The following is a 24,109-nucleotide window of genomic DNA, read 5'->3' as shown; positions in this document are numbered from 1 at the left end:
TGTTTTAACTAAAACATTATTTGTCAGCAAAGCAGAATGATTAGCCACGATTTTAAACTACAAGGAAATAACACAACCAACAGCAGAAGTCTGATAGCTAGTGACACTTTGCTCCAAACAGTAAATTTTAGCCTTCAAAACAATTATTTGGTCTGAAGAAATAAACACCTTACTTTTTCTCCTTGCCTTTCTGAATTTGACAGCAGCCAGGTTTATTAAATTCATTCCATATAAGTTGTAGTCTATAAAGAGTTGAAGGAGGTAGGGAATATGGGCTTCATGAGGCTGGTAAGATTTGTTCATTATGGCTCCACCTTGCAGAAGCTCACATACTCTAAAATTAAAGACAGATTAGGACATAAACCAAAAATTATTCCAGTGCAACAATACTGACAACTGATTTAATTGAAATACAAAATAAACTTAAATTTTGTCATCATATTTTAACTGAAGAATTTTATTTTCACAATAACTAGCCCACAAAAATGATCTCTGCTAATAATGATTCAGTATTTGAGTTGTTTCCTTTAATTCTCTGAAAAATGATCATACCATGTACTGATCCCAAAACATTACAGTCTATGGAAATCTTTCTACGGAGTAACTGTGGAAGCTGTTTGTCTACACACTAGGAATAACTTTGAAAGCCTTTCTACTTCTCCTTGATGTGCATATGAAGATGTCCTGCATGGTTTTAAAGTTACATGATATACAGAGAAGCAGTATTTTAGCAGCTTCCTAGAAGTGTAACAAATCTGCTCTTTGAAACACCTACACATGAAAAAATAACTGCAACTGTTTGGATAACTATGAATTTATGAGGTAGGTTTATCTCAAGCAAAAGGCTATGGCTATAAATCAAAGAAAAGCACTAAGCACTTTGAAATGCAACAAAGTTTTGTGCAGAAGAATTAAAGGAATAATTGTTGTGAAGTGTCAGTCCTCATCCAGATAGTTGTAACTCAAACAAAAGAATCTTCAAAGTTGGAAACTGTCACATCACCCATGCATACAGATCACATTTAGACTGAAATTTAAAATCATGCAAAAGTTTACTAGCCTACAACAAACCCCAGACAATCCTGTCCTATGGTCATGGATTAGATCTTTAACCAGTCACGACAGGTCATCCTACATACTCAAGTGATTTCAGTTTATACTTGAGAAAGAATTCTTCCTTAATGATTCCTGAATTTACTGCAACTACTATGACAGTAAAACTGAGATCAACTGTGTTTTCATTTCAGAGAACATTACTCTACTCAGAAATAGAGAAACTATGTAATAACAAAAATGTCCAGTTTTCCAAGTGTATCTTAAATTTAATCATCAGTGCTGGCATTAAAAAAAAAAACAAAACAGTGGAAGGTACCAAAATCTGCTCCATTACATATGGAAGAGTACTACATGGTTTTCTTTAAGGGTTACAAGAAAAATAAACTGATGCAAATTTGTTCAAGTGTTACAATAATTACAGTTAATAGGAGATAACTAAAGGTTAAGCATATTTTGGCCTCTCTTTCCTAACATACTCCTCCTTTAAAAAGATTCTAAGAAAATTGCTGGTTTTAAAGCAAAACAATATGCTTTGAAAAAATCTGGATAACAATTTTGTTGCTTTGACTTTGCTAAGATGCAGGTGAATCTTGCTTCAAAATTGACTTTTCAATTTGAGATATAAGGAAATGAGCCAAAACTTCTATCACTACATCTTTACCTTTTTACCATTGCAGGATTGTAAAGATAAATCTTCATAAACTGTCTCTCCTTTTCATGGTAACCATAAAAAGGCCTGGAGAAGAACAAATAAAAGCAACAGCTAGTCAGATATTCTATGGCATTTATTCAACCATGTTTTACTATAAAGAGTATTAAAATAAATGGGAAAAAAAAAGTCAGAAGATAAACTGCCTTTTCAGGACTATGAAAATTCCCATGTGTCAGGCCAAAGGGGAGCACTGCATTACTATATAGAGCTAAAAAAGATTAGATCCTATGCATGGCAGAGGGTCTAGAAAAAGAAGAATCAGAAAGCATTTTGAGCTCAACATTGTTTCTCACACCATCATAATAGTATTTTAATACATTTACTCATGCTGGATTGCTTCAAAAACAGCATTCAGCCTTTCTGATAAATGGTGTAACAAGTCCTTAGGGACATTAATTCTGCAGGTCAGGTGTAAATGAGTGAATACTGGCTGTGCAATATAAATAACCAAACAAGGAGAATAGCTTGAAAGACTGAAGAGCTGCCCCTTTTCAGTGATTACTAATCATCTTGTGCACTAAATGAGGCATGAATCCTGAAGAAAATAGGATTTGAGAATGCAATTAAAGAATACATAGCATAATTAATATGTCAAGACTAAACTGAGGTTGAACAGGCAGCATTAATTCTGGTATTACTTGACTGAATTACTGACTTTTCAGCATCTAGAATTCTAATCTAATCTAACATGCTTGTAAAACAGCATGTTAAGGAAACAGGCCATAATTCAGCCCACTGAGTACAGGCAAGCAGTCTACAGCTTGCAGTAATCACAACCAACGTGGACAGAAATTCAGGAAAACATGCATCTAAGTGCTGCCTTGACAAAATAAAAACTCTACCAAAATTATTATTAAAAAAATTCAACTGGGATGCTTACCTGCTAAGTAAAAAAAAAAAGTTCAGTAGTAAGAGGGATTTCAGTTCTAAATTAAATGCAGACTTTGCAGAGCTGCATGCACAATTTCAGCATTAGTGCTGCTAGCCTTAATATGGTTCGATATGCACACATTTAATATCTCCAAAAGCTAGACAAAATTGTTTTAAGTAAGTTTATGATGTTAAAACTGAGCTAAGTTGAAACAAACTGAAAGCTGTTAAGCTCAAAAGGAGGAGATCAGACTTGTACAGTGAATCAACCTCTTCCTTATAGAGGCAGTACAAACTATATGACAGGTTCCATACACTGGGTTACAAAGACTTATGCTGTAGGCATGTAAATGAAAAGCTACTTAGAGTAATAATTCAGCACTGATATGGCAGCAGGGAGAGCAAGAGTGACACCACCTTAAAGTTTAGATGTGAACACCTATGTTAACTTCACAATACACAAGGACAATACATTGTGCCTCTTTTTTATTCCTGGACCTCCACTACATTTGGAAGCTAATGCAACAAAAATCTTATGTTAAACTTACAAAGGTTTAGCAAACACCTTTATTGCAGAACAATTTTCCTAGATAAGATAACCAAAAGTGAAGTTACTGCATCTACTTTCCTAGCAGTGTCTAGAAAAAAACACTAAAACTGGTGGGAACAGAAAGAATATCTCCCTAAACTTAACAGTTAGAAAGAATGTATTTCAAAAGTGCAAGAAAAAGCCCTAAGTTTTAAAAGACAGTGCTGCACAGTCTTGAAAATTAGCATTTACATTGTTTTGAAGTGAAACATTCAATGCATGTATAGACTAACAGTGTTCCTCCAGGACAGCTTCCCATTATTCATTTTGATTTGACATGTTTTTCAGTCCTTATTTATGCAAGTTAAATAAAAATTGATTAAGAGAAGCCTTAATATATTAACATTCAATAATAGCATATAGGTACAGCAGTAGCTGAAAGCTACAGCAAATAAAGCACAACAGTCACCTTGACAGATAAATAAATTAATTTTAAAAGCCTCCACTTTGTGGCCTGTGCTGCTGGGAGAATGAGATGGATAAACATGATCTGACAGTCTCTGTGAGGTTCTTCCTAAAGGGACCATCTTAGATGAACAAAGAAAAGGAGACCTGGAGTCAAATTCCTGCAAGATATGTCTGGTTATGGGGAACCTACAATAAGCCAGACAAGAAGAAAATAGAATCACAGAATTCTCAGGGCTGGAAGGGACCTCAAAGATCATCCAGTTCCAATCGCCCTGCCATGGGCAGGGACACCTCACACTGCATCAGGCTGGAAAGTTCTGCTGTAATAGCAGAGACAGAAAAAGCCAAGAGGAACAGATTTGGAAAAATAATTAGGATCCAAGATTAGGAAAGAATGGTTGTGTCAACACTTCGGGGGGGGGGGAAAGCATTGATTATATTAAAGTAAAAGCAAGTGAGAAGTTATTTAGTAGCTGTTCAGGCAAAAACATTTCCAACTAACAAAATTTCTGAGTGAGTCATACTTACATTCCAGATACTAATGACACTTTGAAAACATGCTGAACATTAGAAGATGGGTTGCCTAAAGCCACATTAAGTGCTCTGTCAATGCTGAATGCCACTTGACGAAGATAGTATTCTGGACGCTGTCCAAAACCATCGTATGGTACATAGAGGTAAGGGAAGATACCATGGAGGTGGAGACAAGTCTTCTGACCTAAAAAGAAAAGGTAAACACTTACTTTCTAATGATTTACTTTCAGGATATTTTCAGGTTCTACAGACAGAAGGATAAACTTATAAATCAAGTTCAGGTGTATTTCAAACAGAAGGTGTTGATTTAGAGCAGTTCTCACATTTGATTCATTGACAACAGCAACACAGAACAAATGTGGTTGCATGACATACACAGCATTACCCCTGGATAACAGTAGGATTGGCAACTCAGCAGTTTTTTGTCATAGTATCACATATTCAGTGCTGGATGGTTGATGGCTTCTCAGCCTTTGTGAAAACTTTGCAACACCAAAGCCTTCCCTTTCCTCACTGGGATGAACACACAACCTCTCAGAAATTAAAAGGAACATTCAGAGCATCCACAAGACCCTTCAATATTCTACTTAAGACCTCATTTGGGATATAGAAAAAACCCAGATGGTTTTCAACTTTTTAAAACTGGACCATGAGAGGTCCCTACTACATATGCAGATTGCTACCACACTTACTTCCGAGCATTAGCTTTCATGAGTCTGCAATAACTACAGAACAAAAGAACACACCATGAAAACCCTTCTGCTAGACCATGGCTTGAGCTTCTGCTTCAGACAAGGCACTCTGATGTGGACTGGGAAGTCTCAAACCTACTATGCATCTTAGGGTTTAGTGTGTGTTCTCTGTGTTCTTTCTTCAACACAATACAACAGAATTTGGATTCTCTGCTTAAACTAACATCAGATCATGATTGCCACCCCTCAGATCATGATTGCCACCCCTCTAGCCCCCAGAATCATTCATGACTTCTCACTGGTCAACGAAAGAAGGCCACTCTAAGTGCATGTTGCTGATTAACCCCCACTGCACACTAATGATGGGCAAAGTAATCATCTTGCATTGTTTGGATAAACTCCCTGTAAGAAGAGAGCAAAACAGTAAGACAGCGCTTCCATCCACAAGAAAATAAATACTACAAAGAGGCAGCATAACTTCACTGGTCCATTAAGACCAATGAAAAGACTTCCAGAATTCCACTCTTTCAAGCTGATGTAGTCTCCCAGCAGATGGGCCTTGCCTGAACAACTTACACTCTTTCATACCCCTATCAATGCAGCACTGTTGGCCACCCAGTGATGAGAGCTCTAAGTCCATTAAAGCACAGCAAGAACAGAGCTTCTGAACTGGGGCTGCCTGCAGATGTTTACACCTGTGGAATGCGTGCTTTCAAATACTATAAACAACAGTTGGGTTTTTTATACTGGGGCTCAGATGTATTGTTCTTTCTTCAAATATTTATCAGACCTTCACGTAACATGTAGGAATGAGAGAGATTGCTCAAAGGATGGGGGTAAAAGTCCATTTTCCAAGGAGAATTTTATTCTTCCTACAAATCACCTCCATCAGGTCTCTTCAGCAATGTTTAAATGTAAACTATATATATATATATATATATATTCATAATGTTAAGGTCATCTTTTATGATGAATTCTGCCCACGCTTTTAAACCATTTCAGGAGAAGAAATATCTCGCTTAGATTATCATGCACTTCAAATACATGTTACATTTACATTTTCCTTAAGAAAAAGGGGAACTAAAGAAAGAAACTATGAACTAGAGGGGACTTTTTAATAGCAAAATAAAGAACAGTAACAGTGTTATATGGCAGGAAAACCTCTACCCCTCTAATGTGGGAGAAGTCATTTATTGATGGATTGTGAACCAAGAAAATATTGATCCCTGCACTAGTAGCAGGCCATTTGTTTTCTGTACTGAGTCTACCACCAAATCTGAGTGTTTCATTATGGGTGTACTTGACTTATTTTGAAATAAAGGATATTTTCCCCTGCCCCAGTATAATTAACAGAAATTTAACACTTGTTTATACTTCTACCTCTAGTTTCTCTATTTAATTGTTTGGTATATTTTGTTTTGTTTGCATTTTTTTATATTGGAACAACAGACTAAGAATTTCTGGCAAATACACAGCTCTATCCCTCAGGAATTTTATATAGTCAAGTGTTTGCTACCTCTAACTTGTCAGTCAAAATCAGTTTTGCATTTACTGTTTTATTTTCTTTCCTTTTTTACACAAATAGCTATGAACTCTTGCTGTTTTTGCTAACACTTTTTAAAAACCACTTTTGCTTTAATGGTTGCCAAACTCGTCTGATTTAATTTCTGTTCCTCCAGAAAACAAAACTGCAAAGCACAAGAATAAGCAGAATAAAGGAGACAGTCTACACTTACTGGACTCAAATTCAAGTTCAAGTTATGCAAGACAATTAATTCATAATGCTTTTATAGCTAGCACCTGATTAACAATTCTTGCTGAATTTAAATGACATTTTACTGTTGAATAAAAGTACAGGTATGAAGAAGATTTACTTCTATTTCATTCTGTCTTCTTCCCTTGCACTCTGTGTACAAAAAAAACCCATGAAAAAGACTACAGTTTCAAGACACCAAAGAGTCAAATTACCACCTAACTCCAGGGAAATCTTATAAAACATACACACTGAGCTGCTTTTCATTTTCGATTCTGCCAAGAAAGCAAACAAGCTACTGTTGATCTAAGACTCCTATTAGGCCAGCAGCTGTCAAGTTACATGGCTTTATACAGCTACTCACTTTGATCTTTGGTAGTACTGACTCATTTACCATGATACTTGGTTATACTGCTATTTTTATTTACAATCCTTATTACTACAAGTCTTACCCTGCCAGTGTTAAGAACAGATTTATTTTGCTTCTACTATTTAAGTAAAAGGATCAAATTGCTACTATCTATAGTTAGCACCAAGCAAAAATAATTGCATCTATAGTGGAGGCCATAGGAAAAATATAGCTCATGAAATGTACTGTTACGTAGTCAAGCTAGAGCTAGAAAAGTCCATAGATTCAAAACAATTTAAAAGTATATGACTCCTGAAATAAAGGAGACCAAAGAAGTTAAGCACCTCAGATATCAAATATGAGCTGCATGTAAAACATTCTTCAGAAGCTTAGAATCCTGTGAGTTATGAGAGATGGCAACAGTATTTTATTCTTTTCTTAGAAGAAACAAGTAGACAAAGAAGGTGAGGTCTAAACACCCATATACAAAATAGACCATATAAAAAATGCTATCCTTGCTTCCTCTGCTGACAGATTGCTCACCTAAGCACTATCCACAATATTTCTTGAATGAGTATCAAAAATTTTGTGAACCAAAACATGTGAAGGAGGAAAATGCAGCTGACCCCAGCTACAGATTCTAGCTGTCACACCATGCCTTTGGCATGCACAGGCTGGTGACACAGGACAAGCTGCTGGTCCAGTAAGGAAAGCTCCCACATGAGTCCAGCTAATCAAAGTATGGTCAAACAGAGAAGAGTGTATTTACTAGTCCCAAATAAACTAATGGTATGTACTTTGCCACATCCTGTAGAAGACGAGAAAAGTAAGTCAGTAGTAAAAAGGGGGAGCAGAGCAGTGACACAGCCTTTGGTTTCCATTTCCTTCAACTAGCTTTCATTAAAGACTTAAGTGCTCCTCAGGCTCTCTTAGCTGCCTCACTAGTCTTTGTCGATGAAGTAACAGAGCCACATGTAAATGGAAATTGGTACCTGTTTTTATTCAAAGAAGAAAAAGTTACATTGATTGGTAACTTAATTTTACCTTTCACCTTCATATGAGGCTCATCGTTGTTATTCCAAACTGTGAGCAAAAAAGGCCCTGACCTTAACTGTGGTAAATTTAATGGTGTTTTCACCAGTATTGCCTTCCATAGACACTTTTCAGAAATGTTAACTAACCAAGCTTGTGTAATCCCAGAAAAACTATACACTGTGGAATACAGATACCCTCAGATTCATAGAATGGTTTGAGTTGGAAGGGACATTCAAGATCATCTATTTCCAACTCCCCTGCCAGGGGCAGGGATACCTTCCACTAGAGCAGGCTGCTCAAGGCCTCATCCAACCTGGGCTTGAACACCTTCAGTGATGGGCCATCCACAACCTCCCTGGGCAACCTGTTCCAGTATCTCACCACCCTTACTATAAAGAATTTCTTTTTAATATCCAGTCTAAATCTAAATCTCATGAGTCAGATTAGTTTACTACAGTAAGTAAATGACACCACATTCTGTTTGTTTTCCCTTCCCCTATTTTTCAAGCAGTGCAAACTAGTTCTATGAATATTTCTTGGCATTATTCTGTCCCTTTCGCATGAAGATCTCCCACTTGCAAGTAACTGCTGTGTTAGCCTATTCCTCTAGCTAGAGGACATGCTCCACAAAAACAAGCACTGCTCAGAGGATACCCATAAGCAAATTCATGACACTTCCTACTCCTTATCACACATATCCTTTAATGTCATTAAAGATGATCTGAACATCTTTTGTATGTTCTTTTTGGACCAACAGCAACTTACTTAGGGAGTACCTCCTTGCTTTAGACACCTTCTAAATTCCTCCATAAGCTTTTGAAAGGGCTAGAAGGTATGCAACAGTAATACAAGGGAACAGTACTTCACAACACAAAATAAACTGCATTCTTAATGTCTTACTAACTTTGTGTTCAGGATTTACACAGCATGCTTTTGGCAGAAGAGGGCGGTAGGGGTGGCTGCTGTGGGAAAAGGCTGGGGCTGCCCTCAGAGACACAGCCGGCTCCAACAGACCCACCACAGAGCACAGCTGAGCCCTTCAGCCAAGCTGGGGGCACGTCTGGGAAAACGCTTAAGAAAGGGAACAGCAAAGTCAGAGAACAGAGGAGGAGGGGAAACAGCTCCATGGCAGAGCAGATAGCCCTCCCCCGCAGCTCATGGAAGAGCCCACAGTGGAGCAGATATTCCCTGCAGCCCGTGGACAACCCCACAGCAGAGCGCAAGGATATTCCTGAAGGAACTACAGCCCCTGGGGAGCCCATATCAGAGCAGGAGAAAGATGCGAGGTGGAAGGAGAGGCTGAGAGATACTCCTATGTACTGACTGCAACCCCTCGGTCATCCTTCACTTAACCTTGCAGGGCAGGGTATGTGGTTTGGGAAGCCTGGAGTGAAGGAATGAAGCTGAACTTGGGAGAGGGGAAGAAAAAGTATGCTGTTTCAATTTTTGAGCTTCTCATGATCTGAATCGATTTTAATTGGCAATAAATTAATTTTCTCTAAGTAGAATTTCTTCTGCCCACAATAGTAATTGGCAAACAATTTCCCTGTTATCTTAAGCTATTGCTTTACTGTTTCTGGTTTTCCTATTTTATCCCCCTGCCTTACAAGACGTGGGGGGGGGGGGGTGGGGGTGTGGGGGGTGTGCAAGCAAACACCTGGGTGGGAAATTTGTCTCAGCCACGTCTAACCCAGCACACAACAGTTAGCAGGAACCATCCCTCTAGAACCTACAAACTATTTCAAAAGGTTTGGAAAAGGTAACAAAGTAAAGCAAGTCTGAGGTGACTTATACTTGCCACTTTGTGTTCTACCTTCACCAGAAGATTTCTGTTACAGTGTTACAGCTTCAAGTCCCTGTTTTAAACTCTCAGAGTACAAGTTGCAGGCTACACATAGTAACTTAATAAAAACCAACACACAGCCCCCACTTCTCAAGTAATAAAACATTTCATGCAATATTAACACATTTAACCACAACCTTGCTATAAATTAGTTACAATACCATAGCTTACATTAAAAAATATAATACTATATAAATACTGACCACTGGTTATTAACACAATCACTAGAAACATGGGAGACAGCATCACCCTTTGCAACAAACCTATCTAAAAAAAATATTAGTGAAAGATATGCCTGTTCATGAGCCTTCCAAGAAATACTACGCACAGACGTGCAGAATTTTCAAGTCATTTCCAAGTGGGAAAAAAAGAAGCTACAGAAAACAGCTAGGGTGACAAAATGCTTTAATCCATTGAAGCTTTTTAAAAAGATGATATAAATTGAGCTAGTACATACCTCACATCCCTATTCCAGATTTTTTCCTAAGGATTCTCATGATAGGACCCTTCGATCAGCTACACAAGGGAAATGATTTTCAGCTGATATAGCAGTCTTTGGTTTGCTATGGACTAAAGTCAAATAAATTCAGTTCTCTAGAGCTGTTTATAGAGGCAGCAGCTCCACAGATGATTTACAGAAGCTGTGTTCTTGAAAGCTGGTGGTCTGAACCCTGATTCATCTAACAAAATTATAAATCCCAAGCAACTCTAGTTTGTATCGCACATGAAAAAAAGAAATCTTACCACTGCCTCTTCCCTCAGATAATTTTTAATTTCTTCCCTCCTGTTTAACAGTTGTTCAATAATGATTATACTTCAACAGCCATTCAGGATTAACTCTTGAGAGGTACTGTGCAAGTTCAAGAGCAACCATTTTAAACAGCAGAAGCAACAGCAGCATTAGGAAAATCTAACTCAGATTACAACATGTTTCAGTGTTTTTTTGTTATGATGAAAGATGTTTGCCTCCTTTACACTACAGTAACGTGGCAAACAGAAATGGTGCTACAGGACTGTTATTGAACTATTTAAATTTTATTTGCCAAAATGTTAGATGGCCTGCTTGTCAAAAGGCATGGGAGAGTAAAAATCTTAAATGAGAAAAAACAGTCTTTGAAACCAAAAGTGAATGAAACTAGCTTCTTTTTAGACATATTCTTTTCCCACAGATTTATCCAAGTATTTTAAAAGAATTTATTGATCTAGTTTATGACAAAATTTATAAGCTGAAAATCTAATAAAATATGAATATGATTTATTACATATAAAAATTATTTTTCTGAGCTAATTTGATCCAGGTTCGTTTGCCTGGTCGATGACAGGTTGATCACACACGATAAGATGCTAATGAACAATGGAATAACAGTCTAGAAAAATCAGAAACTTGAAATACAGAGGAACCAACTGGAAACTCTTATAACACAAAAACAAACAGCAATACCACCTCAGGAGGCAGGACAGACTCCCTCGGCCTCGCTGTGGCGTTAAGCCACAGAGAAACAGTCTGTGAACTTTAGAAATAACCAAGTAAATTAGCTTTAGTTACTCACGAACCTCTGAGCTTCTGGTCACCAAAACCTTTACCAAATGAAGAGACACAGGAAGCTGCAATTTGTAATCCAAAGGGCAGGGATAATCCAAAGATAAATCTCAAAACTGGAAGAAGCAAGGGAGAAAAGGAGAGCACGCTGCTGTGGTGTGGCCCGGGACTCAACACGCTGCTGCTAGGACAAAGCAGGTAATCGCCCTGAAGACAAGCACGAAGGGAGTGCTCATCACCGCCTGGAACCCCAGTAACGAGCAGGGTGTGAGCTCCTCCATCATGCCTATAAACTCCCCTTTTGAAAACTGAACGGCTCAATGGCAGATCACCTATTCAAACACAGACAGTCAACTCAAAGCGCTGTACGGCGGGTAAGCTACGCCTTCTCCACCAGCCTCTGACACGTGCAGTTGTCTGTGTGAAACGCGAGGCACGGGGTCCAGCTTCCACCCCCCCAGGCAGCCTCAGCGACGCCTGCCTGTTGGCTCCTCGACTTCAAACCTGGACCCTGCAATGGGGAGGGAGGGGGAAGGGCAGTCGCTAGTTTACCTGGTTCATTAATGCCTCTTCCAGGATATTTATATGTTAGCTTTAAAAAATATTTTAGTTTTATATTTTTTTTGTCTACTGCTGTGAATATAGTCTCCTGATCTCTGCCACACCCTCAGATATGATTACTAAGAAGCAGGCTTTTCCCCCCCAAGTCCAGGTAAACGAAGACCTTAGCATCCACTAAAGTCAGTAGATGCTAAATGCAGGCACAGCATCTGTCACTCTTCAAATGTGATCTTTTTATGCCTTCTTCTGTTCTTTTATATATCACAAAATATGTAAATGAATGTTCTTTCAGTAATACAGCTGGTGTTACTATTCTGTTCGGCACATTTTGCAACAGTATTAAGTATTTTACTTCCTATTTCAGTTTCTTTTGTGACATGCTACTTCACTTCCTCATCTTGAATTAGGCATCCATCCCTCTCTTTTCATCTTCACTAAAGTCTGCTGTCTCTTGGCAGCACTTGAAGTGTTTCATGGCTTTTTGCCTGCTCTAGCTTTTCTTTCTGCAAAGAATGCCCAGTCTTTGTAGCACTCTTATCTTAGGCTTGTTACAGTCATTAATTGATAACATACACACTGTTCTGGTTCTTCACACAATTAGAACTGCAAGATCCTTTTCTGTCTCAGAGCTACAGAAAAAAAATAAAATTAAACATTTGAGCACTTTACAGAAGCATGTATCTATAGACTGCTTGCCTTGTACAGATCATTTCATGTGGTTACCTTGTATTTACTCAATAACCTTCAGAGTGCCTATAAAAACTGACTGGATGCCTCACTTCCAAAGACAAGATGTTTATAACAATGCCTGCATTCTTCAAGTGTTACTCAGAGTATTTGTCACTGATGTAATATCATCCAGTCCAGATATCCCTATTTTACAGGGTCATCTCACTGGCTACTAAATTTTAAAGTGTTGGAAGTCTGTGCACAGCACAACTCTAATTGACTACCTTTCTGCACTGAAAACAAAAGCTCTCCCTCATATATAATTAAAAAGAACAAGAGGAGAAAAAACAGCTAGCAATCTATCTTACAAGCTAACCCAACAAATGCTCCAAGAGACTACTTAATACCAGTCCCCCTCCTTGCTCTGTTCAGATCTGAATCCTCTCTACCCCCACTTGGGCCTTTTCCCAAACCAGTGACAGCAGTATGTTTTAACACTTTTTAACCAGCCTACCCAAAAATGCATTCTTCACGTTTGACCTCAAAATTTTAAGATCAAGACTAAAACGTTATCAAAAGTGACAGAAATGTGACAAACTCCTTCTAGCTCTGAAGAGTTGTCAAAAAAGATGTTTAATTTTCACTACCAGTCCACAGCTTTTTCGAAAATGTACAAAGACCCAAACCAATTGACAGTAAGACACTGAATAATGAAGAGCTTGAGATAGCTAAAAACTGGATGTGTTCAAGCTGCAAGCATCCATTTATTAAAGTTCATGGTGGCTGGTAAGTCATAAAACTTCTACAGGAAACAGCAACATATTACCAGGAAATACAGACCCAAGCAACCATGAATTACTATTAGAAAACCTGACATAGAATGACCATTCTTCAGAAAAAGCAATTCAGCTGTAGAGACAAAATCAGATGAAAACTAAGCTGTCTAGGTCATCTGATCTTTCTCCCATTCCCCATTTCTCTTCTGAGATTGTACAATACTTAGAGGACATCTGCACTAGGAACTGAGCTGGAACATTGATCTGGCTAAAAAATTCATCCTGCAAAAGGTGTCTGTTTCAACATTTCAACATGTTCCCCAAGTTCACCATAACTGCATTTGATTGTGCCAGCACCCACAGGGCAGTTGTGTGCAGCTCTTGCTTCATACAGCATTGATGATAGCTAACAGAACACACAGTGCTCAGAACCATAACTTAAGGGTTGCCTGCTCTGAAAGAAAGGGAAAACAATCCTGTGCTGACACAATATTACAAGTGGGAAGGGACAGTTAGGCAGGATGCACACCCACATAGCTTTTACGTTGTGCCCCCTCCATGATTTTACCAAAGGAAGCTAAAAAGCACTATTTTCTGCAAATACAATGAAATACTAGAATGCCAGTTAACTAACTGCCATAAAAAACTCAAGCAAACAGCCTGTTTTGAGGTCAGCCTTTCATTAGCTATTGACAGAAAACTCTTACAAGCATTTCAAGTGGTTTCAAAGACAATAACAATCTCTAGATGTTCCTTACTTTTAAAGCAAGCTGGTCAGCCAGTGTTTTACAAATAGATTGACAAAGCAAGTTGCAAAGTCCAATAAAAAAGAAAGGAATTTGTTCTACGTTTTCAAGACACAAATCCTATTATTCTTATCACTTGTAAACAACATGACTGGAGTTCCACGTGGAGAAAAAAAAAAACACTAATTAAACCAGAGTGTAAAATAAATTGTTTCTAAAAGCAGAGCAATTACACCAGCATTAATGTAACAGGATCACAGTTAGGACAGTGGCAATTAAATGGGGAAACTCACATATCTGCCTTTTTTTTATTTTTAAAGGGGTTTTGTCCATAATCAAGACATGTACTAGTAAAGCTTTCACTACTCTGCAGCTATTTATTGAACAACACAGAATAAATACACAAAGTGAAATCATGTCTTCACTTTAAGGCTGGAAGATCACAGTATACCAGGAATGAACAAAACCAGTAGAATTTCAGGTGTGCCACTTTCAGACAGAATTACTTAGCAACTATTGGTCAGAAACCAGCCATGACTCCCAAACTGATTAAAAAAATTTGAGATAATGCAAACACAACAAAGTGTCATACAGAATAAGAATTAAACACATGTTTCACCCCCCAGGTGAACCATTGCCAGCTTTGGTAATGTCCTTCATAAATCAAGATCTATATAATTAAAACAAACATGCATGAAATTTCTCAAAGAAATCACAGCACAAAAAAATTGTCTCAGCATTAGAGATTCAAACAAATACCTGCACAAATGAAGCAATGCTTCCTCAGGGATAGTACAGCACACTTTCTAGTCAGTGTCAGAATTATAATTTATCAAATCACTTTACAGAAGTGAAACAAAAGCAATCTAATTGTAATTCCTCCAACAGAGGATTCCAGACACCTCCACCATGATCTGTAAGAAGGCATGCAAAAGAATGCCTGTGTACTTAAACAATCAGAAAAAAAAGTCAGACTCTTGTTAAGAAAACTTTTAAGAAGTACTGATGATAACAATCAACACTGTGGCCTGCCATGTGACCAGGCTTACATTTTTGCTCCAGAGAAATTTGAGGTTAACCAACTAATAATTAACATCTGCACTCAACTGGAAGATATATAGCTCTAGGGATGTGTATTACAAAACATGCTATTTTCTAAAGTCTCTTTATTCTAGTTAGAAAAAAAAAAAAAAGCTCAACAGTCTAATTGGCAGCTCATTGCCTATAAAAAATCGTGCAGACAAGCCTCTAGTGTACATGATAAACATGCATAAACATAACTTTTTTTTCTTTCTACTGGAAACACATCTAATAAAGGATTGTCTAACTTCAGATGGAGCTAATACAGCCCAAGCAATTTTTCAAACTTTCCTAGTCCCAAGGCAATTATTTCAGCAAAAGCAGAATCTTTGCAAAAACGAGCAGACACAAGACATAAAAACCACTCTTTATGCAGTTATCACACCATGTAGAAACAACAGGATCTGTCTAGTGACCTGTCTGCTGTTTTAGAGCCCATGCACCCTGTCTACATATGTGATGCTATTTATCTGCAATTCCCTATCTTGGCTCATTTCACTATGTGTACTTGAATCCAAAACTTGTATTATACACTTTATGCTACTGTTTCCTCCATAAAGATGCTTCTGTACTGGTTGTCCCCTGGGAAAAAAGGAGTCCATTTATTTTCACATGTCTAACTGTCAACAGAACTGTACTGTTTACATGAACAAGTCTAAAGACCCCTACCCTATGGGAAAAAAGAAGAGAGGTGTTGAGAAAGAACCATAAAAAACATAGAAGCTGCTTACTCTTTATGCTCTGAGCTACATTGTGTGAGAGCACTCACAGTACTGGCATCTCCTCTTAGGTCACAAGCAGTTAGAAGAATCCAATCCTGCACATGCTGAATTATTAATTAGATGCACTTCTAGGGACAAGACTGTCTCAAAAATTGGTTCCCTGAGCTAAAGTTTACTCAAATTGTGCATTCAATATCTGCTTTGGGAAGCTAATGCAGGCTTTCCCTCTCTGTGACAGTAACTTCCCAACCCTGATTAACCAAAAACATTTCCTAGAAAAGTCACATTAGCTTCCATTTCGGGTTCCACTGTGACTGTGCCTACAGTGACACCAGGTAATGACATACTAGTGACTGTTCAAATGCTTTCAAGTACAGCATGATGTTTTGCCTGTCATTCCTGGAAGCATGAGCACATGGCACAAGTTAGAGCAGGTTGAACTAGCACATAAATTTACAGCATATCAGCTGCTCCTGCCATGACAGTTTGCAAAGCTGTTACTACAGGGTAACACCATCAGAGTGGTGCCACAAAGCTACTGAGCTCTCTCATGAGCTCCACCATACAGATCTTGGGCTCAGCTGTTTACACACAGCTCTGATCAGCACAAGCCAGTTGCTCCAAGATAATGCAAGAAGTCAAATGGGGAACTGGAATTCAAATCCTTCTGCCTCAGAAGCCTATGGTTAGTACTCCACGTTGCTGAAACTCAACGAGAAGCAGCACTTTTCTCCCAGTTAGAACCCTGCACTGATGCATCATGCTGATGCCATGAAATCTACAATTAATGGTTTGGATTTTTTTTTTTATTTATGTGGAAAGATTTGGCCAATTTATTCCAGGATATTACAGACCTAGAAGTTAACCTGGTCATCCAGTAGCTCATATAACAAAAGCAGTTATTCTACAAAGATTCATGTCTAGCTTTAAGAGAAGAGGAGGCTACCACTTTCCCTTTACAGGCAAAATCCATTAAAAATCCCCTCTCAAAAAACTCTGCTTTAAATATCTGTTTGAGCTGTTGTTTGAATTTGACTAGCTTAAATTGCAGGTATTTTTTCTTTCCATTCTTTTCTTCATTTCACCAGAACTTCCATCACTTCTTCATAAGCTCTGATACAATCTAACAAAAATAAATGGTAATAACCTCTAGGGGAGGAAAAACATTTGAGCTCTCTTCTGAGCCTTCTACGTCTTTTCAGCATAATTTCAAATACATTAGTGCAGTAGTAGGACATACTGCTTGTCACATCTGTTTCACAAATACTACCTTCAACCTTCTCAGCATTCTATTATTAATGACATTAGCTCTTTCAGCACCATGGTGATACTCAAGTCAGCTGCTTGTCTGCAATGACCCCAAATTCTTTACACAGTCATCGTTTTCTACACTGTGGACACTGCTTATATTATTTATTCTTACATACAATATCCCACTTGGAATATTCAAATTCCATCAAGTGATTTACAGACCTATGTATGAGTGATTCACTATTTAACTTCCTGCAATTCTTTGGCTCCTTTGCATTCTGTCAACATTATACATTATTGATACAAACTGATCACACAGTCAACTTGCTCTAAAATTGTTTATTATAAATATTATAACCAGTAGCTTCTCATGTGAAATATTTATACTCCTGAAAGGAATGAAAGCCCCAAAGCTATTTAACTTTTCTAAAAATCCCATACTCCAGCTCTTACTCCGCAACCACATACTATAATTCAAGTCAAATGAAAGCAGAGAGTATCAGGTGACATGTTCCAAGTTACCACAAAGCTTCTACCTTGAATTCTGTACATTGCAATGAGTACTGGGAAAAAAAAAAAAAAAAGCAGCCCTTCTGTGTCTTCTACTCTCAATAAATTACTTTCATTAGTTTTATTACGGTTTGAATGAATATTGTTGTTCACCAGGCCATAAGGAGCCACTATGCTTACACTTCATGGCACATGGCTAAAGAACAATAAAGCTGTAATAAAACAAACAGTAAAAAAAAAAAAACCCATAAAAATGCATCAATAACAATACCAAAAACATATGTGCAAAAGCATACAAGAATATTTTTATCATAGAGCTCAAGAACAGTCAAAATGAACACAAGATACATTGTACACTAAAAAACATCTGTATCTGCATACATTTTAGCATAGATCTATGTATGGTAGTTACAAAACGCAGGTGTGTTCATTCAAATAAGAGACACTTCAGCTCTTCAGCTGCAGTGTTTGCATTTTAAAATTTACCTCCAGGACTAAAAGAGCATCATCAAACTCAGATTATTATTATTTCTTCCCTTCTTAGCTTGCAATCTTTTGGTACTTATTGCAAATCACCAAATCTGACAAATGTAAACCTGCTGGAGGGATATTCTGCATGCTAAGCAAGCTGTTAAATGCCAACAATCAAAACTAACTTAAATCTGAACCATGCAAATCTTACTAAGTGTTGGCTGTTTGCCTTTGTTCCATGATTGCAGATTCACTCACTCACTTCATAGTATGTCTCCCCTCAAACTCAGAGAGCTCTTAGAAGTTTGCAATGCTTGAGTGCAATAGCTGCAGTATGCAAGCATGAGCAACTAGAGAGCTGCACTGAATTTCTCCATTAATTTCACCCAGTTGAAATCGTGGTCCTTTATCCAAATAGTTAACTGTCACCCTTATATTTTTAGGGAGGCATATTATTACTATTATATATCAGTGCTATTCATTAATTGTATTTCAGAAGACTGATTAATGTAAACTAACATATAATTAACCCACCCCTGAGCCTTAAATCACTGAAATAAGTGGTGGGCAGTACCATCTGATTCTCAGAAAATGGATATCAAAAATTCCTCAGTACCACAAAACTATTAACTTTTAATTTTTTTTTTCTTTTTCACAGGATTGTATTAGGAGACAGCCATAAACTCAAATTGTTTCCACTGAGTAACTTTCAAACAAATCCTTTCTTTCTGGGGTCATTCAGCCTGGAGATGAGGAGGCTCCAGGGAGATCCCACAGCAGCCTTTCAGTACATAAAGGTGACCTACAGGAAAAGGAGGGACACCATCAGGGAGAGCAGTGATAGGAGGAGGGGTAGTGGTTTCAAACAGAAAGAGGGTAGATTTAAACTACATAGTACAATGAAATTCTTCACTGTGAGGGTGGTGAGGCACTGGAACAGGTTGGTCAGAGAAGCTGTGGATGGCCTCTCCCTGGAGGTGTTCAAAGTCAGATTCTTGAAAAACATCACTCAGTGATTCTGTATCTTCAGCACTAGTTTTGTTCATCCACATACCTCTAGTCAACTGACTTGAAACCATTCAATGTAAAGTAAATACAAAGTGCATCAAGAGCAAAGCAGAGACCAACAGGAACTTCTCACACAGGTGTCTGCTACATCATATTATAACAGTGGTGCTTGTGGACTGGGAAAACAACCTGAAAACCTCATATTCAGAGGAAGTAGTAGTAAGTCTTGTGCAACTCCAAAGAGAGACCTACTATTAAAACCACTATTAAATCCTTGTCTCTAGTCATTTAAGAGAAAAGGATTTCCCTTATTTCTAGGAAAAGCAGAAAATAATTGCAATCAAAACCAGCAAATGACCTTGAGATCTAAAACCACAGGTAAGGGTATTTCTATTTTGTCATGCCTTTGGTCAGAGAAACATTTGTCAGTGTCAATAAGATGTTTCTGTAGTGCCCTGTTCTAAAATGAATGCTCCACCACATTTTAAATTGTTTGGTACTAGATTGTATTTCATTTCTTCAGAAAAACACATTCAGAGAAAAAACAAACCTGTGTTTCTAACTCTTTCATAACAAAGGTAGATTTCTAAATAAGAATCATTTCAACCCTACGCCTGTAGAAAAACTGCTCCTCTGCCCCTACTGTTGCTATTCATAGAGCTCCAGGCAGCTACTAGTCCTGACCAGATGACTGTAACAAAATTGAAGCACTCCTGGCAGAGGGGTGTTTATTATTTTCCAATATGACAGTCTGCCAAGTTTCCCAGTCCAGATTTTTTTTTTTTTCAAGAAAGAACTGTATGAGCCAAACTGTGTCAGGGACTATCCCTCAAACAATTGTTTCAGAAAGTGGAAGTGCACTACTAGCACGTATGCAGACTTGCATTTGAACATGGCTCAAAAACATTAGAAGGCACAGCACAGTCAAAACTTTAATCTTTGGGAAACAAAATGCCATGCTGTGAAGGTCTGAAATAATTTACCAGTACAGAATACTCAAAAATCTTACTTAAAATGTGATGAAAAAAGCATGAACTTTAATAAAATAAGCTGAAATTGATGAACACAGCCATCTTTAGTACCTCTAAAAATATGACCTTTTACTAACACCTTTTGTTTTATACTTCTCAATACATATTCTGCAATGTCTGTTTCTAGTCTATTGCTCATTAGTTTAGCTGTACAAAGCTGCACACATTATTAGTGCACAAAGGCTTGTATCTGGTGAGGAATTTTTAGAAGCACTGGTGCATATCATTATCTTAAATGATGGTCTTATGATTAAATCACCTGAAGGCAAGGAATGGAGGATAATTCCAACTTCAAACCCCTCATGACCTTAAAGAAGTCATTCAATCCCTCAGTCTTGATTCTACAAATGTAATACCAAATTAGGAATTACTTTATTTATAAATTCACTAACTGCATAGATGGCATTCAGACAGCACTATATATGTAATAAATTCTCAAAAATAATTCTTTGCAGGAGTAGAATTAACAGAAAGAAAACCCAAATGTCTTGCAAAGGTTCTGCACGTGATTCTTAGCTTTCCATCCGAATATAATCTTGAAAGGCCAACTTGAATAAATTATTCTCTTGCAAGAGTTTAATCCAATTTAAAATAACTCCAATTAGTAGAAGTACAAAGTAAAGACCAAACAACAGAGATACTGCTTAAAAGGGCAGTGGTTAGATATGGCAGATCTTTTGATTTATCTTGCCATTATCAGGTTTTCAGATCTTCATGTGCAAAATTATGTTTAGGATACGAACTGGCGAGTTGTAGGGGATACAAGCTATGACATCAGGAAAAATAGCAATCACTTAAACATTACTGTTATGAAGAACTAAAAACAACCTCATAGGAAGATCACAAATTAAATTGTGGCTTCTGCTTATTCTCTCCTACAAATAAGTAACTACTCTAGACAATTATGCATTAGAAAAATGCAAGGCTCCAATTATTGTTTCTAAACACAAACTTTTGTAGCCTGCTTCTATTAAAAAATTACTCTAAGGGTGGCACTCCTGGAGGTAGCCAAAAATACAGGAAATTGATTTTATAGGAACTGTGAATATTATATACTTATCTTGATGTTATGGAACCAGATTAGCCAGATCATCTACTCACAAACTTCCTTGCACCCAGCTGAAGAACTGTCCCTGGAAATTTTAATAATGTCTCAAACATTAAAAATTGTCTTACAGCAAAGAAAGATCTAATAAACAATGTTCTACAGAAATGATGAGTTAATGAAAATTGTAACTTATGGCATTTTGGACATATTAACCCTGTTAACTGTGGCAGCCACTGTTCAATAGCTAGGGATCAATATATCTGTTAACAGACAACTACAGAACATAAGTATTTGTCTCCTCAGTGGAAAAACTGGAATCCATTTCTAAATAATAATTACAATAACCATCTTCTACTGCATTTCTCACTTTTTTCAACTTTCAGGTAATGGAAATCATGCATTTTAATTGCACCCACAATTCATTTTTATATCAGTTTATTTCATGTTTGGAAAAGTTCATTCCATTTTGATCATGTTAGATGTAGTGAACTAACAGCAGAAAATGTCTGATTTTCTAATTTCATTTAAAAACAGATTTCTTAACTGCTTAAACAAATTCTAATACAAAACGACAACAGTTCTAAGAAATCCTCTTTGGAGTAAAGCCTTTTGTCTATGATTGGGCCAGAGCAGAGAGATACCACTAAGCCTCATAAGCAACATTTTTTAGAAGCCTTTTTAAAGCTGACTAGTTCAACATACAGCTTGGCAATGAGAGACAACCATGTCCAGTTGCAACTGAGCTTATATTAAAGTGTGACTGAAGTTCCTGAATGTAAAAAAAAAAACCTCGACCTCACTGTGCAACTACAGAAACAGCTGAAGAACAATTTTCACCACAGATGTGGCCTATGCTTTGGGAATTCAGAGATGAACTAACTCACAAAAGCAAGAAACTGCCTCAGATCAGATTTACTTCTGAGTTAGGGATGAGTGTACACAGAAGCTATCTGCCAGAAAAACAACACTTCATGCAGTTGGCGCCTTATCCTCTTACATGGCTGGCCTCCAATATCAACTTCGACATTTCCTTGTTCTAAATGTTGGCAGCTGCTAGAACATAGGTTGATGAAAAAACACTTTTCTCCTTGTTAAGTATGTAATGTATCATGGTGATGAATTCTGTTGGTCAACTGAAAACTAATCAAAAATAGAAAGTAACCACAACCCAAAAGGTTAAAAACCAGACTGCTTCCTTACATGCAAAAGCTCATGTTCTTTCCTTTCAATTTCCATCCTTGCAAACAATAATATCAGAGAATACAAAGTTCCCTTACATTAATAACCACAATACATTGAACACTCAAATTAGAGACTGCTTAGAACACAGTGCTTTGAAATAAACAATCATTGTACTCAGATGCTGTAAAGCAGCTGCTGTGCTTTGGAATATGTAATCTGGGTTTCTTTCATACAGTGATTTTTAAAGACATTATGTAGAACTACATTTTGTTCTCACATTTTCTTTTAAAATTGAGAGAATACACACACTACAAAGAAGAGAGAAAAATTGTACTTAAAAAAATAGTTGAATAGCATTTTATCAATAGTCCTAACTAGACTTTGATGGTTTATTCCTCAGATGAAACATTTTCCAGTGAATTTCTGGAGTTACAATGAAGGTCCAGTTCTCTACCACTATGACAACCACAAAGTACCAGCGCTCGTAAGTTTCGTAGAAAAAAACTACTCAAGAAGTAACCAAGTGACAATGAGACATTTTGGCTGGTGGAAGTGACAATACTCTATTTTATAGAGTATTTTGAAAACAAACTCCAAAAAGCAAGAACTGGAATCACTTCTATAGAGATTTACTAGAAGTCATTCCTTCTGCACAGATGACACTGTCACCCTTAATTACAAGAGTCATTTTTAACTGATTTTTAAAGAATCACTTCCAAAACATTTTTATTACCCTAACAAACCCAAGCCAACAAATGAAGCATACAATTTACAGATCCTGAAGACTTGTATTCTGACAGAAGGGTATATCTAAGTCCAGCACTAACAGACCATGACATAGTTGAAGAAATTAAGAAACCATTTAAATAATGTGTAGATGGAAAAAAGATGACACTCCTTCATGGATTCAGATGGAATAGACTTAATTCCTCAATGTTGTTTTTTTCCTCTTATCTTCACTTATGTGTCGTCTTGTAATCCTCACATGAATGTACTACTCCAGTACCAGCAGTATCTTGTTCTACTCTTGATGAATTTAAACAGAAGAATTCTTCTGCAGAGTTTCAGAACACACAACTGGTAGGAAATTATCTCCCCTTCCTTAGTTCCCCATTACAGCATCAATAAGCAGCTCACAAAATACTCTGAAACAGGAAATTTTCAGCTCCAGAACAGTTAAAACTTCAGTTACACAGTGCTAACAAAACCCAGTTCTTTGAGGACAACATACAGAGCCCACCTTCATAAAAGAAACAAACCCAAAGCCCAACAACCTCCCCTGCAAAGACTTCATCTCAGCAGTTATATTGCACCAGTCTTTCCCCCCTCCTTCCTCTTCCTCACAGCTCTTAGTGAATTCCTAGTGTAAAAGCACTAACAAGTAACTACACTGTGTATTTCTCCAAACATAAGCCAAATTACATCAGGTGGCTTCACAAAACATTTATGCAATGTGATTTCTGCATCAAATTCTCAGTCTAAGAAACTCCTGTTCAATACTGTACACCATAAAACATTCAAAATTATTAACTAAGTATGAAAGAAAAATGCAAGCTACTGGTTTTGAAAACTCATCAATGTATCTTAGAGGCATGTGCAGAGATTTGACTATATGATCAAGTTTTAAGTTTCAACTGGTGGCTGCTGCAGAACAGCTGTAAAAACAGCCAAGT

General features: G+C 37.3%; 1 protein-coding gene across 1 annotated transcript in view; it reads right to left on the bottom strand.

Annotated features, from left to right (window-relative positions):
- REV3L (REV3 like, DNA directed polymerase zeta catalytic subunit) overlaps positions 1-24,109 on the bottom strand; it is a 93,398-nt gene that overhangs the window by 51,425 nt on the left and 17,864 nt on the right. The window contains exons 2-4 of the mRNA XM_054393197.1: positions 4,164-4,353; positions 1,718-1,792; positions 169-334 (exon numbers count right to left, since the gene is read on the bottom strand). Coding sequence (XP_054249172.1) covers positions 169-334; positions 1,718-1,792; positions 4,164-4,353 — 431 coding nt within the window. The remainder of the gene's footprint in view (positions 1-168; positions 335-1,717; positions 1,793-4,163; positions 4,354-24,109) is intronic.

Source organism: Indicator indicator, chromosome 27, assembly GCF_027791375.1.
Source record: "Indicator indicator isolate 239-I01 chromosome 27, UM_Iind_1.1, whole genome shotgun sequence".
NCBI lineage: Eukaryota > Metazoa > Chordata > Aves > Piciformes > Indicatoridae > Indicator > Indicator indicator.
Note: the sequence above shows the minus strand (reverse complement) of the source record. Positions and strands in the feature narration are given on the sequence as shown.